Below are 17229 nucleotides of genomic sequence, written 5' to 3' on the forward strand. Positions count from 1 at the left end.
CGTCGATGGAATTGTCATCAACGGGCTGTTTGCTAGAGTCGTCGACTGAATCGTCGTTGAGGGGCTCGACGTCGACGAGTTCATCGTCGACGGACTTGGGATCTTCGTCGACGGGACAGCCGTCAACGGGAAAGTCGTCGATGGCATAGTAGATACTTGCGTCTTCGTCGACTATACCTCTCTCGTCGACGGTGTAGGCTTCGTCGATGGTACCTTTGTCCACGTATGTTTCGATGACGACTTCATCGATGAGGCCTTCGTCGACGATTCTTCAACGACACTCTTCTTAGACATTGTAGTAATCCTTGTCGACAGTATAGGAGATGTGATAGACGTAGTAGAGATAGTCTCCATCGACGAAGGAGCAGAAGAAGTGACAGAAATCGTCGACAATAGAGGGAAAGCCAAAGATTTTGAGAGGCTTTTACTCCCTGTTTTAGAAGATTGTTTCTTAGAGTCCTTGAGAGCAGAAGTCTGTGGAGACTGCGAAGGCCCAGAGGAGGTTGAGGGAGACCTCTGAGAAAGGCCAGAAGTAGATTGGGAGGATTTAAGGTGTTTTCTCCCCTCACTTGAAGAACTATCCTGTGATCTAGCTCTCTTGCTGGAAGTTGAGTCTCTATCATCATCTTCAGCCGTAGAAGATTTAAGCCGCAACAGGACTCTTCCCTCCCTATCCCTGAGAGTTTTAAAAGGGAAGGTACGGCAGATTTTACAATCTTTTGCCTCATGTTTAGGGTAGAGGCAGTAGATGCAGTCCTTATGTTGGTCATCAACATGGACTCTCTTCTTGTCGCAGGTTCTGCAGGGCTTAAACAAGGCCTTCTTGTCAGAGATTCTGAAGAAAAACTGAGTGGTACTCAGGGAGACTCCCTTCCACATGACGTGCGGTGAAAATCTGAGGAGAACTGGACCTGCTGAGAGTGTTCTAGAGGGTGCTGATAGCTGATTGGTTGGGACCAATTTTTTCGGTTCTTTTAGCATAATGATGTAGATAGGCTACTAAGATCTAGTACTCAGGCCTTTTCTTTAGGGCCTACTACTGTTATTTGCCTTTGGCACTGCTTTTTTATTTACCGTGGGACTCCCAGCTCAGCGACAGGAATGATTCAGGCATGTGAATCTATGAAAGATACCCCAATACTGGATAAACAGTATGCTGTAGCCAATAGAAATGGAGAAAAAGTCAATACCAAGCACAGGAACCAATCAAAAGCAAGGAAAGCAAGGGGGCGGATGTAAGCCCCTTTTAATATATATTACAATAGATTTCACAAACACAGCGTACAAGCTGTGCAGGAGAAAACCTAAAAAGTCACTCCATTCAATAAGCTATCAAACATGTTGCTCCAACAGATGGCTCCAACATGTTGTTTCATCCAGCGTGTCACTAGTCACGCCTCTTCACCAACTGCTCCCTGGAAATATAGCCCCAGCCACAGTCGTCCATAGTTTGTTGCTACATTGAACATTGCAAAAGACACACTGCTAAAACAAGAATTTCAGGCGTTACCCAGTGAAATAATCTTATTCAAATGTCTTCATCTAACTGCAAGAACAGTCGATCAATCCAGTTAATCTTATATTCCAGCCCTTTAGCCTTATATTTTATGGTATCATAACAAAAGTAAAACTCTTTGATGGGCCTTTTTTGAAGGAAAAATGAGAGAAAACATGCAGAATTTATTAAGGCAGGCCGCAACCTTCAAAGGCTGGAAACTGACATTCGTCCTTTCAGAAAGCACACTCCACCAGTATCCCATCAAGCTCTAGCAGTTTCAGATGCTCCGTTTTTTGTGGTCCGAGATTTAAGGCTCTGCCTAGTACAAAAATAAATATTTCCTTCATTAGACAAGGAAAAAGGAGATTTGCTTAGGATTTCAACAGAGATTCCACTGAAAGAACTAGGATAATAGGTAAGTTTCCTTCTCTTTCAGGGCACCCCTGGTAATAATCATGAACACTAAACAGTAAAGAAAACGCGTCCCTTGAAGAGGTGGAGATGGGGCCGTGGCTGGAGCAGGGTCTCACTATCACGCGTCTCTGTTCTATATCAATATCAAAATGTATTTTTTAGTTAATTAAAACCATAACAATCAATTATGTGTCTCTGTTGAGCAGGAATTATATAGGCCAATCGAATTGTAAAATACAAATGCGAAAAAATTCACAAATATTTTGGTCACCTCTTTTAACCCAATATGGCTTAACCTGAAATCAGGCTGGAGTCATGAGGAATAGACTGGCAACGCATAATTTATATCTATAGCTTTTCATTGATATAGCAGAATGAACCAAAACTAGATACATTTTTATCAAATTAGATGCTGAGAAGGCACTTGATATAATTGAATGGAGTTTCATAAAATTATGAGACAACAGAGGATTTGGTGAAAACATGTAAGCCTTTATTCTAACAAATTTTCAAAGTCCAAAAATAGATTTTAACTAGGGAAACTAGACTGGATTGTCCTCTTTCCATTTTAATCTTAGTTATCTTTTAAAAGCATCCAAAACAATCGAAAAATTGGAGGCCTACTATTTTGAAGAGGGCAGCAAAAGCTGGCTCAGCTCACAGATAATGCTCTCTGCTTCATAACATGCCCTGAATCACTCCATCCCATGTTGGTGATGGAATGCAGGTCTCAGCACAGGTTTATTGAGAGGGACGGTATTCACACACCAGTTACTAAAGTGAGTGACTATTTCAACCGGCATGCCCGTACAGCCAATATGGTTTAAGCTGAAATCAGGCTGGAATCATAAGGAATAGACTGGCAACACATAATTTATATCTATTGTAAGCTTTAATTGATATAGCAGAATGAACCAAAACTAGATAAATCTTTCTCACATTAGATACTGAGAAGGCACTTTATAAGATGGAATGGACTTCATAAAATTACTAGACAAAAGAGGATTTAGTGAAAACATGTGAGCCTTTATTCTAACACATTTTCAAGGTCCAAAATATTGATTTTAACTAGGGAAATTAGACTGGATTTTCCTCTCTCCATTCTAATCTAAGCTAACTATTAAAAGCATCCAAAACAATCTCAAAATGTGATGCCTACTATTTCGAAGAGGGCAGCAAAAGCTGGCTCAGTTCACAGATAATGTTCTCTGCTTCATAACATGCCCTGAATCACCCCTTCCCATGTTAGTGATGGAATGCAGGTCTCAACACAGGTTTATTGAGAGGGGCAGTATTCACACACCAGTTACTAAAGTGAGTAACTATTTCAACAGGCATGCCCGTACAGCCAACAAGTTGCATATTTGGGTCATTTTGAACTTTTACAAAATAGGTGTGAGTCCAAAATGATTCAAAATCATACTAGCTATTTCTCTTCATTCAAAATGAGACGTCTGTTCGCCCAAAGTCTCGCTAAATTAATTTTTCAGTTTATCACTGCCCATCCAACACATTACTGAACATGTCAGGCACAGCACTGCCCAATAAATATCTCACCTTCCCGTCTTGTATTGCAGGGAGGCAACGATCAATCAGATTCCTCTCTTCCTGACGCATCCTGTAGTCATCGATGTTCATGAGCAGCTCATTGGCAGGTTTCGCTAGATGCTCTAGTAGTAGTAAGTAGTAAAAACAAAGTTTATTTAGACAATAGTCTTTAAACCATACACAAGATGCTCTAGTCGGAGCAAATCATAGAGGTGTCAAAGGAACGAAAGCAAAAGAATCATACTCTACATAGGACTGTAGCATAACCCGGGACATGACTACCATAGGTCCCCCTATAATAGGAGCAGTAAGCAAAGCTGCAGACATGAGCAGAACGCCAAGAAGTCAACAACTCTACACTGGGAGCACAGAATGGGAACAAACACCAGGCGGGGACGTGAAGACTCAGTTCAGTGACCAGGTACACCAGCACTGCAAACCCCAAGTATATATGATCCTTCATCCCTACTATACCCAGGCTCTCCTGGCATGACCCACAGGAAGCTCACTTTACAGTCACACTGTCCACAAATGTGATAGAGCCCTCAATTCCACTTTACTTGTAGAGCAAGCTGGCTGAGCCAGACTAGATGTACAAGAAGAGCGTCCTAGTCAGACTGATTTGTCATTATCCGTTTATTATGTCCAGCCGGTAACTGGGGGTGCGGGGAGGGTGACAAGTAGGTAGGTTGTGATCAAGCTGCATGTTCCAAGCTCCAAGTAGAGAAGAAAATGCGTCTCTCCTCCAGGTGCTAGTGGGAGGAGGCGTACACAGGAAGGCAGTGTCTCACTTTTACTAACAAAGGAAAATGAGGTAACATTCTCTAACCTCTTAAAATCTGGGTATCAAATTACAGTAACAGAGGAGTTCCTTTGGGTATTTATTTTATACAAAATTTGGTATATTCAATTGCAGTTGTATTTGTACGAGTATTTAAATTAATGCCAATGATCAATATATTGCATAACTTTCTTAATAATGCAGACAGTATTTTTCAGAAACTTGAGTGTTTACATGTCAATCACAATTGTATTCAAGAGTTTGTGATCTTTTAGGACCTCACCCGCGAATCCGTGCAGGTCCTCCATTAACCTTTGTCTCAGGTAAGTGGGGCTCACTCCATCTTTGTGATATGCTCCCCAACTTAAAGGTTTCAAAATAAATGTCAGAGAAGGGTCACTTTACAGGGGATTAGACAGTATTCTTCATGAGGGGAGTCTTCCATGAGGCCTCAGGGGAAGAAAATCCACTGGGCAGTTGTAATCCAAACAGGAGAGAGCCTTCCCCTAAATCTCTTTCATTTAGTAAAGAGTTGGAGTTATTTTTGGATATGGTCTGTTTCTGGGAGCGAACTGGAGATGGGACATGGTACAGAACGTGTTTATACCCTCTAGAGGTGCCCAGAAATCTCCCACAGGTTGTGTTAAGTTTATATTGTAAAAATAATTCCCTGCAACAGAGTTCACATTGTTTGTGTCATAGGATTCAAAGTTTGCACTAATGTTTCTAGGATTGGATGGCTAGATTCTTCAGACCCAGAAAAAGTTGATTCGAGGTTCTAGTTGCTAGCAGTTGGGGCTGTTTTCAAGTGATTCTGTGCTTGTCCCCTCCCAGGCAAACTTCACCTCTGCTGCCTTGCTTGCAGGACACCCATTTTCAATATTTACTGACCTGCGATGGGAGAGGCCCTTGTACCCACGTTACCCACACTCTTGCTGTGGTGGCGGATTTTCAAGTCATACTCCAGTACTTACTTGACAAATTCCTCAACTGCTCTTTCCTCAGGCCCATGTGATAGTTCCAGTTTTCCAGCGCCCTGTGTTGATTTGGAGGAGCCCAGCAGCTCTCGTCCGTCCCTCTGTCTTTCATCTCATGTGTAATGGCAGACTGAAGCAAGTTGGCTGGAGAAGGGGGGTCTGGGATCAGCTCAACAAGCTAGAAAAGAAGGGTAGAAACCAGAGTTTAAAAACGATCTCACACACTTAGAGCACCCAAAGAGGACTAATGCGAGCCCCCAATTAGACGGCAGAAACAGTGACAGGAGGGGAATACTTAGTGGGAAACAGAGAGCTATACGTTGACAGGCACGCACTGGATGGAACGATGGGAAAGAGCTACAAATAGAAATCTGCGAGTGCAATGCGAAGTGAGACAAAAAGGTGAAAGTTTCCAAGAGCGGCAGATGGTAGGAATAGGTCAAAAGAGAAAGTGGGTTAGGAGTTGAACTTTACAAACTGTCATGATGGCAGTCAGAGCAAGTAAGCAAACAGAAGAACGTAAGAGGGGAGGGAAAAGACAACTCTTTTTTTCAGTTATTCACGTACCTTCTCAGAACCAGGGTCCCCAGTCCAGGCACCACATTCATTTGTGTAACCAGCTCATCTCTGCCCAAACCCAAGATACATGCATTGCTTCTTCTCAATAGAGGTCCTACAAATCCTATTCCGTCAGCTATTGTACACCTCGCTCAGATCCTGCCAACCAAATATGCGCCACACACATCCCAGACTGAAGGCTTTAATCACACTGATAAGACAATAATCATCTCCTTAGATTGATTGTTCCCCATCAAACCATAATTATATAAATTTAACACAACAAAAATAATAAATGAATGCTTGATTTAATCTCATCCACTCGCAATCTTATAGTCCTCATTCCAGTCATTCGCTTTGACCCGCTATACCACTTTAGACAAAGACCACCCACTTGGTCCTGCTCCAAAAGTCCAGCCTGACTTGCTAGGCCAGGCCCCATCTAGATGAGAACACAAGCGACCCCAGACTGTTGTTGCAGGATCTACAGCCGTGGCAGCTATGTCTTGTGCTGCTATTTTGCAATGTCATGTTCTCACCTGATGTTTTTTAGGTCAAGTCAAGTCAAGTCACAAAATTTATATAGCGCACTACATACCCAGAGGGTCTCAAGGCGCTTGAGGAAGGGGGAGAGGTTTACTTATCGAATATCCAGGTTTTAAGCTGTTTTCTGAAGGCTAGGTGGTTTTGAGTGAGGCGGAGGTGGATGGGAAGGGAATTCCAGGTATTGGCCGCTAAGTAGGAGAAGGATCTTCCCCCCATGGTGGCTTTGTGGATGCGCGGGATGGCGGCGAGGGCTTGGTTGGACGACCGCAGCTGGCGGGTGGTGGTGTAAAAGGAAAGGCGCGTGTTGAGGCAATCCGGTCCAAGTTCGTAGAGGGCTTTGAGTGCGTGGGTGAGGAGACGGAACGTTATCCTTTTGTTGACGGGGAGCCAGTGCAGGTCTTTCAGGTGACCGGAGATGTGGTCTTTGCGAGGGATGTCTAGTATGAGTCTGGCTGAAGCATTTTGGATGCGTTGGAGTTTTTTCTGCAGTTTGGCGGTGGTACCGGCGTAAAGGGTGTTTCCGTAGTCTAGACAGCTAGTAATCAGTGCGTGGGTGACCGTTTTTCTTGTTTCGGTGGGGATCCAGCGAAATGTTTTTTTGAGCATGCGTAGGGTGTTGAAGCATGATGATGAGACGGCATTGACTTGTCTGGTCATCGAGAGTGAGGAGTCCAGGATGATGCCCAGGTTCCGTGCGTGGTCAGTCGGTATGGGGGCTTTTCCTAGGGCCGTAGGCCACCAAGAATCGTCCCAGGCGGAAGGGGATGCACCTAAGATGAGGACTTCAGTTTTGTCCAAGTTCAGTTTCAGACGGCTGTGCTTCATCCATTCTGCTACTTCTTTCATCCCTTCATGTAAGTTGGTTTTGGCGGTGTTTGGGTCTTTGGTGAGTGAGAGGATCAGCTGAGTGTCATCAGCGTAGGAGATGATGTTGAGGTTGTGTTGACGTGCGATGGTTGCGAGGGGGCTCATGTAAACGTTGAAGAGGGTGGGGCTGAGTGATGATCCTTGCGGGACGCCGCAGATGACTTCGGAGGCCTCTGACTTAAAAGGGGGGAGGCGGACTCTCTGAGTTCTCCCAGCGAGGCACGAGATGATACAGTCCAATGCTTTTCCTTGAATTCCGATGTTTCTGAGGCGTTGTATCAGGGTGCTATGGCAGACTGTGTCGAAGGCTGCAGAGAGGTCAAGGAGGATGAGGGTGACTGTGTCTCCGTTGTCCAGTAGAGTTCGGATGTCGTCTGTTGCTGCGATGAGGGCGGTCTCGGTGCTGTGTTTGGCTCGGAAGCCAGACTGTGAGGAGTCGAGTGATTTGTTGGTTTCGAGGAAGGCGGCGAGTTGATTGTTGATGGCTTTCTCAATGACTTTGGCAGGGAATGGGAGGAGCGAGATGGGGCGGTAGTTTTTGAGTTCGGTGGGGTCAGCTGTGGGTTTCTTCAGAAGAGCGCTGAGTTCGGCGTGTTTCCAGCTTTCTGGGAATGTGGCGGAGTTGAGGGAGCAGTTGATGACGTCTCGGAGATGGGGTGCGATAACGGAGTTTGCTTTGTTGAAGATGTGATGGGGGCATGGGTCTGTAGGGGATCCTGAATGGATGGAGTTCATCAGGTGAATGGTGTCTTCTGTGGTGATTGGGTTCCAGTCAAGAAGGATATTCGGAAGAGGCACAGGTTCGGAGGTGAGAGGGGTGGACTTGTTTACGGGTTGGTTGTCAAAGCTGTTATGAATGTCGGCGATTTTGTCATGGAAGAATGAGGCAAGGGAGTCGCAAAGGACTTGAGAGGGGGTGATGTCGTTGTAGTTGGCGGTAGGGTTGGTGAATTCTTTGATGATGTTGAAAAGTTCCTTGCTGTTGCGAGCATTGATGTCTAGTCGGTCTTTGAGTGCTGATTTCTTGGATGTCCGGATTAGTTGGTGGTGTTTGCGGGTGGCGTTTTTGAAGGCGGCTAGGGTGGTAGTGTTTGGGTCATTTTTCCAAGTTTTCTCAAGGGAGCGACAGAGCTTCTTGGATTTCTTAAGGTCGTCGTTAAACCAGGGTGCGTTCTTGCTTCCTTGCTTGATTTGATGTTTTTTCAGGGGTGCTAGTTTGTCGGCGGTTTGGGTTAGCCATTGTGTGAGGTTGATAGCGGCTTGGTTAGGGTTCGTTGAATAGGCAGGGGTTTTTTGAAGAAGCGATGAGGAGATCTGGTCGATGGTGATTTTGTTCCAATTTCTTCGCAAAGTTGGTTGAGGGTGGTTGTGGGTCGTGGTCTTGTTGTAAATGAAGTGGACGCAGCTGTGGTCCGTCCAGTAGAGGGGTGTGGTGTGAGTGAAGGAGATATGCTTGCTGGAAGTGAAGATAGGGTCGAGTGTGTGTCCTGCATAATGTGTGGGGGTGTTGACAAGTTGTTTGAGTCCGAGATTGGCGAGATTGTCCAGAAGGGTGGTAGTGTTACTGTCGTTGCTCTTTTCCAGATGGAAATTGAGGTCTCCCAGTAAAATGTATTCTTCCGAGGGGAGGGCGTGTGAGGTGATGAAGTCAGTGATGTCTTCGCTGAATTTTGTACGGGGTCCTGGTGGCCTGTAGAGGAGGGTGCCTCTGAGTGTGGTCTTGGGGTCGGTGTGGATCTGGAAGTGAAGGTGTTCGGCAATGGTGAGGTTGTCTTCTGTGCTGGTTGTGACGCGGATGGTGTTCTTGTGGACGATGGCGATGCCTCCTCCTGTTTGGATGGGGCGGTCCTTACGGATGATCTTGTAGCCGTCCGGGATGGCTATGGTTATGTCTGGAGCTGAGGAGGCGTTCATCCAGGTTTCTGTTAGGAAGGCGATGTCCGCAGAAGTGGTGTCGAGTAGATTCCAAAGGTCGATGGCGTGTTTATGAACCGAGCGGGTGTTGAGAAGGATGCAGTTAAGGTGGTTGGTGTTGGATCTCTGTTTGGTGTTTGAGGGTTTGGTGTGGGTCTTGATGCAGGAGAATTTGCAGGAATGGCAGGTGAAGGGTCCATGGGTGAGTCCTGGTGCTGCTTGGGCGCAGTTAGGGAGTCGGCCGGGGTTCAGTGATAGGAGGGTGGAGGCGTCGTAAGTAATGCGGGAGGGGTGGGTGATGCAGGGACCAGGGGGTCTGGCGCTGGGCGCGGTCCAGGCGCGGACGGGCGTAGACGGGCTTACCTTTGGCGCATTCCTAGGCAGCGCTTGCGCTGTCTCTTCAAGCATTCTGTATTCAGGATATGTGCATTATGCTCTGCCCACATTCCGCCCATCTTTTTAATTGGCTCTTGTCCCTGTCCTTCGTAAATGGTGGCTTTTCATTGGTCAATAGGCTCAGAAGTCCCTCCTTACTACCACCCCGTCTATTCTTGTAACCTCCCATGAGGACACCCCCTGTTTCGTGTGTTACTCCCTAGGCCTAGGTCTTAATTAAAGCCTCAAGGCACTATTTTCTTAAAATGCTTCAGGCAGGACACCCACTTGGTCCTAACCTAGGCTGGCAGTAGTTATTTCACTCAGGAGAACATCTCACTTTTATATGAGACTGTCTATAAATTTCCCTTCATCTGCTCCACACAAAAAACAACCTAATCTGGAATTAATATAATAATTATTTTGTCACATTACAAAGCTACTAATTTTTATATATGGAAATAGCTAGTTGAACATACTTGTGGTATTGTCTTGCACGCAATGCATTATGGGTAGGGTGGATTTACCATATCTTCTTCAAGGTGCTGTACCATATGTAGAGTTGGAGTTATTGACATTATAAATACCAAATTACCAAGACTTGTTGCAGGGTGCAGTATCATAAGTGACCAAAAAAGGTCCCATCGGCCCTATTTTGGCCACATATGGTGCTGCACCCTGTAACATGAGGGCTAGGTAAAAAACATTGGCATGTATAAAGCCAATAAGAAAAAAATGAGTTACTTACCTGCAACTTCAGTTATCCAGTATTGGTATCTTTCATAGATTCATATGCTTAGAATCATCCCCGCCGACGAGGTAGGAGTCTCGCGGTATAATAAAACATATACATAATAGTCATAAAAACATTATACAATAGGCTACTATGGATAGCGAAGTCACTACATTAGCCTATCTTAGTCATTTTGCAAAAAGAACAAAACTTGGAACCAAGCCAATCAGGTTACAGCACCCTCCTAGAACTCTCCACAGAGAGGCAAACCTTCAGGATTTGTTAGCACAAGTGACAGTAAGTATGCCATAGAGATAAGTTAGGCCTCTCGGGGAGGAGGGTGGGTTGCATGTGACTCTATGAAAGACACCAATACTGGATAACTGAAGTTACAGGTAAGTAACTCATTTTCTTATCCAGTATTGGGGTATCTTTCATAGATTCACATGCTTAGAATCAGAATAGTTAGCAGTATATAATCCTCATTTGGATAGTGGATGGTGGGTATCATAAGAAAAAACAAAAGATACCTCGTAAAACCAATACAGCAATGCAATACAACATTCCAACCCTGTAGGAGAGTAGGGTCTGCAATCCTATGATCACCCAGATTTTTGCTTTTTGCTGCACTGGTTTACGACTTTCCCTGGCTGTGGGCCTGCTAATCAGACCCACAGCCTAGCTGTTCTCTCTATCCAAATTGTACTCAGGTACTGAATTGGCACTGGGCCCTCTCTAAGTCCCTGTACCCAGGGCTGAGGTGCACCCAGAAGTCTCCCAGGGGCTGAAGCATGTATTGTGCCACCCCTGGGCTGACTAACTAAACTGACACAACTGGCTGCACGACAGCTGGGGCAAGGTGGTGTAATCACCCTTTGCTTTAGATATAGTATACCTATATCTAACCCTAAAAATGGACACACAGATCTCCTATCAGTCACTCCTATGGCAGGCCTTAACAATCCTGAAGGCAGAGTGCTTGGAATCGTGTGAGATGGTGCTCTGGCATGAGCTGAGCCTGTCTGCGGCTTTCGGGATCCATCCCTTAGCCGTTTCCATGATATCGCATACCATATACTCTTAAGTGCATTATAATCCTCGCGGTTATATGCCAACTCTGGTATCGCTTTATCAAAGCATGTCGAGTAAGGTGTCATACGAATTGGAATACTAACCCCTCGCCAATTCTGGCGACGGGGTTAGCATTCCACCCTTCTAGAGGGACACGACATGTATGTAACCTGTAACCCCGGTTAAAGTCAGACATAGCCTCAGCTCCACAAAATGGATGCTGCCACCGAGACACAAGTCTGCCCTCCTGCTGCTGGGAGTCCTCCCAGAGCAGGAGGCAAGGACAAAGGGTTTCCTGCCAGGGGCGGTGCCAGCACCGTCCCAGACAGGGTTTTGTGTATTCCAGGTAGGCAGGGCTACAGAGGAAGGTGACTGCAAGTGGCACCCCGGTGCTCACTGTGCATAGACCGGCTGAAACCAGTTCCAGGGGCACTCCAGCCCCTGGCCTGGGGAAAGCCCGCCAAAGGAGAGGGGTGTAACCACCCCCCTCCTGGTCCCACCCATAGGGCAGGACTTAGTCGCGTGCCAGCCCCCTTTTCCCAGATAAAGGTAGGAGCAGGCCCCCTTCCAAATTAGATCATCTTTGGAATCAAGACACGACTTTCTACGAAAGGACATCAAGATTTCTTCTTCAAGATTCTCCCTTGTGGCTAAGGAGTAGTCACCCTGCATCCGCAGGCACCACCTTAAGAACACTGCGGTCTGCTGCAAGTCCTTCCTCCGGAATCCGACTGCCCAGCTCGACAAGACCCGGCTTCCCTGGCACCTCCGACCTCTACTCACCTCTACAGCCAAGCTGAGAACCGTGAGTGCGACGAGACCTCAAGGGACCGACTATTGCCAAGACTGCACGACTTCTTCACAGCAAGCCCGCCGAGTAATCTCCTGGCGAGTGCTTTGGGGTCCGAGAAGCCCCAACCCTGAGCAGCTCCAGCACCGAAGAGCAGCCCCCCAGCATCTCCACGATCGGCGTGGGGCCCTTCTGCTTTTTGCTGCTCACCGCGTTGTTTGGCTACTAGCCCGCTGGCTTGTGGCCTTCTGAACGACGCCCGACGACATCACTGCTGCTGGTCTGGTTGCTCCAGACTGGCTCTTGCTCCCTTCCAGAAGAGGAGCACCCCGGACCCTCCTGGTCCACTCAAGACGCCATTTTGAGTCCACCGCGTGGGCTTGAATTAGCCAAGGCTTTGTTGCCCAATCCTGGGTTCTTCGACGCCGACAGCTTCATCCATCATGGGACAGCTCGCCCCTCCATCCTGGTCGCCGACAACGCCTCCTGGTCCGTGAGAACTGCAGAGCCCAGCGTCGCCCACTCACCTAGCCGAGGTGACTACCATCCGGTGCCCTCCTGGTGCCACCTGACTACTGGCTAGTAGTCACGAACTTGGTCCCCTCTGCTTTCAGGTGTCATCCATCTTCAAGATCCAGGCTTGGATCAACTCGAACTCTCTTCACTGGTCGCCTGCCAGCATCTTTCTTCCAGGCTCCTGGTTCGCCTACGAGGATTCCCGACGTCTTTTGAGACCTATGCTGCTGCAGCCCCTGGGCTAGGTAACTTCGGCATTTCGGTGCCCCAGCATAGCCTCACTATCCAAGGGTCAGGATCCACTGTCGTTTTCTCCCTACCAGGTCGGGTTCGCCCGTGAACACTAACTTTAACTTTACTAGCTATCATAGACTTTGTCCCGCATCCCGCGTGAGAGTGCACACTCTGCACCCGAGTCCCCTGGGCCTCCTAGAAGTAATCTAACGATTCTATAGTCAAGTCCTAGCGATTCCAAAGCCTATTAGTACTGTACTTACCTGCTAGTAATTTCGCATTCCACTTTCAGAGTATATGGTTTTTCGTGCCCCTCGGGCATTTGTGTATACTGTGCTAACTTAAGTATTTTTATAAGAGTTTTGTTGTGTGCTTAGCTCCCTGTCTCATAAAGAGCCAGGGTAGTCTTGTTATAAATAAATACACTGTTTATTTTCATAACAACTTGTGTGGTGTCCTTTCACTGGGTGTTCAAGGGGTAATGTGATGGTAAAACAGCTGGCTTAACACGCCCTCTAGAGTCTTAGCCTTAGACTGCTCGTATCCATGCTACTAGGATAGCTGGTCTATAAGGTTGACTTACAACCAATCATCAATAAGGGTTGTTTGGACTGATATATAGTGATCACTAGAACAGTGAGCACTGCACATCAGGCCAACTTCTCACATTGGTGGCAGCGGTTGGGATTTGAGCTTGCTGTTGTTTTACCACACATATCCTAAGAATATCTTGTGAAAGATCACATAAGTACTAAAGGTACATATAACTTAGCTTAGAATACTCTGAGTTCTACTGAACCAGCTGTTGTAGCTCCTAGGGCCTAGCACACCCTAAACTACAACTCTAGCAAGGGATCAGTAGGTAAACATATAGTGTAGGTAAGTGCACCACTTACACGTCACTAGAAAAGCATGTCTACCCAGGGAGAGTCCTCAGGGACCCCTCTTGTGGTGATTGACCCTCCACAGGTCAGCTTAAGATATGCAGCTCTCAATTTCCAGGAGTTGAGACACTTGTGTACCTCCAGGAAATTGAAACAGGGGGCTAACCCCACCACTCCCTTCCTGTTGGATCTCTTAGAGACCTATGATGCTAGTAGAGCATCTCAGGGAGAGGGGAATATGCCAGCCTTAGAGGGGCACCTTGGTGATCCAGACCTCCACAACACTGTAAATGCAGTTGGGGAGGAGGATCCTGAGGAACTCTCTGGGGATGAGGTAGACAAAGGTCTTGAGGTAGTCAGAAGGCTAACTAGGGCCAACTTAGACTTGCTTGGGCTAGGATCTGGGGGACCCCCAGTACTGTAGGCCTAACCTTGGAGTTAGGAGAGATATATCTCTTTCTAGGGACTCCAATAGATCTCTGCACTCTAATGCCTCTTCTCAGAGGAGAAGGAACTCTCCCCAGAGGAGATTGACTTCCCCTCAGAGACTGGAGCATGAAGCTAGGATGAGACAGGCTACTCTGAGGATTGAAAGGGAAGAACTTGCCCTGGCCAAAGAAAAGCTTGCCTTTGCTAGAGAGCAGCAGATGAGTGGGTTGGCTCCCACTGGTGGCAGCAATCTCCCAAGAGATAGAGAGAAGGGTTTAGATACTAAACACCTGACTAAGATAGTGCCCCCCTTTAAGCAAGGGGATGACATCCAGAAATGGATGGCTGCTTTGGAGAGAGCCTGCACTGTGCAGTGCATTCCCCGAAGTCAGTGGGCAGCTATACTGTGGCTCTCCTTTGATGGTAAAGGTAGAGATAAGCTCCTCACTACAAGAGTGGAGGATGCTAATGATTACCAGGTCCTGAAGAATGCACTGGTTGATGGGTTTGGTTTAACCACTGAGCAGTACAGGTTGCTGTTCAGAGACACCCAGAAAACTCAGTCTCAGGACTGGTCTGACTTCGTGGATTGTGCCACTAAGGCTTTGGAGGGCTGGTTGCTGGGTAGCAAGGTTACTGATTACACAGGATTGTACAATCTCATGATGAGAGAACAGATTTTAAATAATTGTCAGAACCAGTTGTTGCACCAGCACCTTGTTGATTCAGATCTGACCTCTCCCCAAGAATTGGGAAAGAAGGCAGACAAATGGGTCAGGACAAGGATCAAGCAGAACCAGAACCAGAACCAGGGTGGTCAGAAGAAAGCAGACCAGAAGGGTAATGTTAAGAGTGAACAAAATGACCAGAAGTCTTCACCAGGTCCCCAACAAACCAAAGAGGGTGGGGGTCAGGCTTCCCAGAAGAAGAAGACTCAAGAAGGCCAGTCAAAGAGGTGGTGCCAGTACTGTAAAAGTAAGTCTCACTGGTTTAGTGAGTGCACCAAAAGAGGAGGACAAACTCCTGCCACTACAGCCCCTAAGGCAACTGCACCCCCTAGTACAGTCAGTAGTGGTAGTGTACCTCCCAAGGCATTAGTTGGGTTAACCTTGGGAACTGAGGGGTCTGACAACTTAGTTGGCACACTCACTCAGGCTGTCCTTGTCTGTACAGGGGATATGGATATGTCCCCTGATATAAGTCCCAATACTTTGGGCAAATACAGGCAGACACCTTTGATTAATGGCAAGATGGCTCAGGCCTATAGGGACACTTGTGCCAGTGTCACCATGGTGACACCTAACTTTGTGGACCCTGGACAGATCATGCCAGGCACAGATTTCCTGGTGACCAATGCCAGCAACGTCACAACCAGTCATAGTATGGCGATTGTGGCTTTCTCCTGGGGTGGAGTGAAGGGTCAAAAGAAAGTTGTAGTCAGTTCAGACCTCCCAGTTGATTGTTTGTTGGGCAATGATTTGGAGTCATCACTATGGTCAGAAGTGGAGCAGAGGACTCACATGGAGATGTTAGGCTTGCCAGCACATGTGCTTGCTGTGACTAGGTCACAGGCCAGAAGATGCCCCACTGAACAGGTGCTGGATCCTGAAAGTATGGACCAGACACCTTCCAAGAAGAAGAGCAGTAGGGTTAAGGCTTTGCCTTCCCCCTTGCCCCAGGTTGAGGATCAAGTCTCTGAGGAGGCTGATCTGAGAGAACTGAGGGAAACTGAGCCTAAAGAGCTTGAACTTGATCAAGTTGAGTTTCTGGGCTCAGGGGGACCCTCCAGAGCAGACCTGGGGAAGGCACAGTTAGACTGCCCTTCCCTTGAACCCCTCAGACAGCGGGCTGCTGCTGAGGCTGCAGGGAATGCCACAGGTGCCCACAGGGTATACTGGGAAGATGGACTCCTGTACTCTGAGTCAAGAGACCCCAAGCCTGGTGCAACCAGGAGGCTGGTCATCCCCTTGTCTCTGAGAGGTTTCCTTCTCACCTTGGCCCATGAGATTCCCCTTGCAGGTCATTTAGGTCAGACAAAGACGTGGGACAGGCTTGTCTCACACTTTCACTGGCCCCACATGAATGAGAATACCAAGGAGTTTTGTCGCTCCTGTGTCACTTGCCAAGCCAGTGGTAAGTCAGGTGGCACAACAAAGGCCCCCCTCATACCACTACCTGTGGTGGGGGTCCCCTTTGAAAGAGTGGGGATTGACATTGTTGGTCCAATGGAACCCCAGACAGCATCAGGGCACAAGTTTATACTGGTGGTGGTGGATCATGCCACCAGGTATCCTGAAGCTATTCCACTTAGGACCACTACAGCACCTGTAGTGGCAAGGGCCCTAGTTGGAGTGTTCTCCAGAGTGGGCTTCCCTAAGGAGGTTGTTTCTGACAGAGGTACAAACTTCATGTCAGGATATCTGACTGCAATGTGGAAGGAGTGTGGTGTGAACTACAAGTTCACCACACCCTACCACCCACAATGCAATGGGCTTGTTGAGAGATTCAACAGGACCCTCAAAGGGATGATTCATGGGCTACCTGAACCTCTTAGGAGAAGATGGGATGTCCTGATCCCCTGCCTCTTGTTTGCTTACAGAGAGGTCCCACAGAAGGGGGTTGGCTACAGCCCCTTTGAGCTTCTGTATGGGCATCCTGTAAGAGGACCCCTGTTTTTGGTGAAGGAAGGATGGGAGCGACCTCTCAAAAAGCCTGCAACCAACATAGTGGACTATGTACTTGGTCTCCGCTCCAGGATGGCTGAGTATATGGAAAAGGCATCTAAAAACCTGGAGGCCAGCCAAGAACTTCAAAAAGCTTGGCATGACCAAAAGGCTGTGCTGACTGTGTACCAGCCAGGACAGAAGGTGTGGGTGCTGGAGCCAGTGGCCCCAGCAGCTCTGAAAGACAAATGGTCTGGGCCCCACACCATCATTGAGCAAAAGGGAGAGGTTACCTACTTGGTGGACCTTGGAACTCCCAGGAGCCCTCTCAGAGTGCTGCATGTGAACAGGCTCAAGGCATATGTTGACAGGAAGGACATGAGCTTGCTCATGGCCACAGATGAGGGACAGGAGGAAGAGAGTGACCCTCT

The 17229-nt window shown here is 47.4% G+C and overlaps 1 protein-coding gene across 3 annotated transcripts in view; it reads right to left on the minus strand.

Moving 5' to 3' along the window:
- The window catches only part of MYCBPAP (MYCBP associated protein), a 1019029-nt gene that overhangs the window by 762970 nt on the left and 238830 nt on the right, over positions 1-17229 (minus strand). For all 3 annotated transcript variants that reach the window (XM_078654453.1, XM_078654451.1, XM_078654452.1), the window contains 2 exons: positions 5216-5396; positions 3470-3582 (listed from right to left, as the gene is read on the minus strand). In XM_078654453.1, coding sequence (XP_078510579.1) covers positions 3470-3582; positions 5216-5396 — 294 coding nt within the window. The remainder of the gene's footprint in view (positions 1-3469; positions 3583-5215; positions 5397-17229) is intronic.

This window comes from Lissotriton helveticus, chromosome 7 (genome assembly GCF_964261635.1).
Source record: "Lissotriton helveticus chromosome 7, aLisHel1.1, whole genome shotgun sequence".
Taxonomy (NCBI): Eukaryota; Metazoa; Chordata; class Amphibia; order Caudata; family Salamandridae; genus Lissotriton; species Lissotriton helveticus.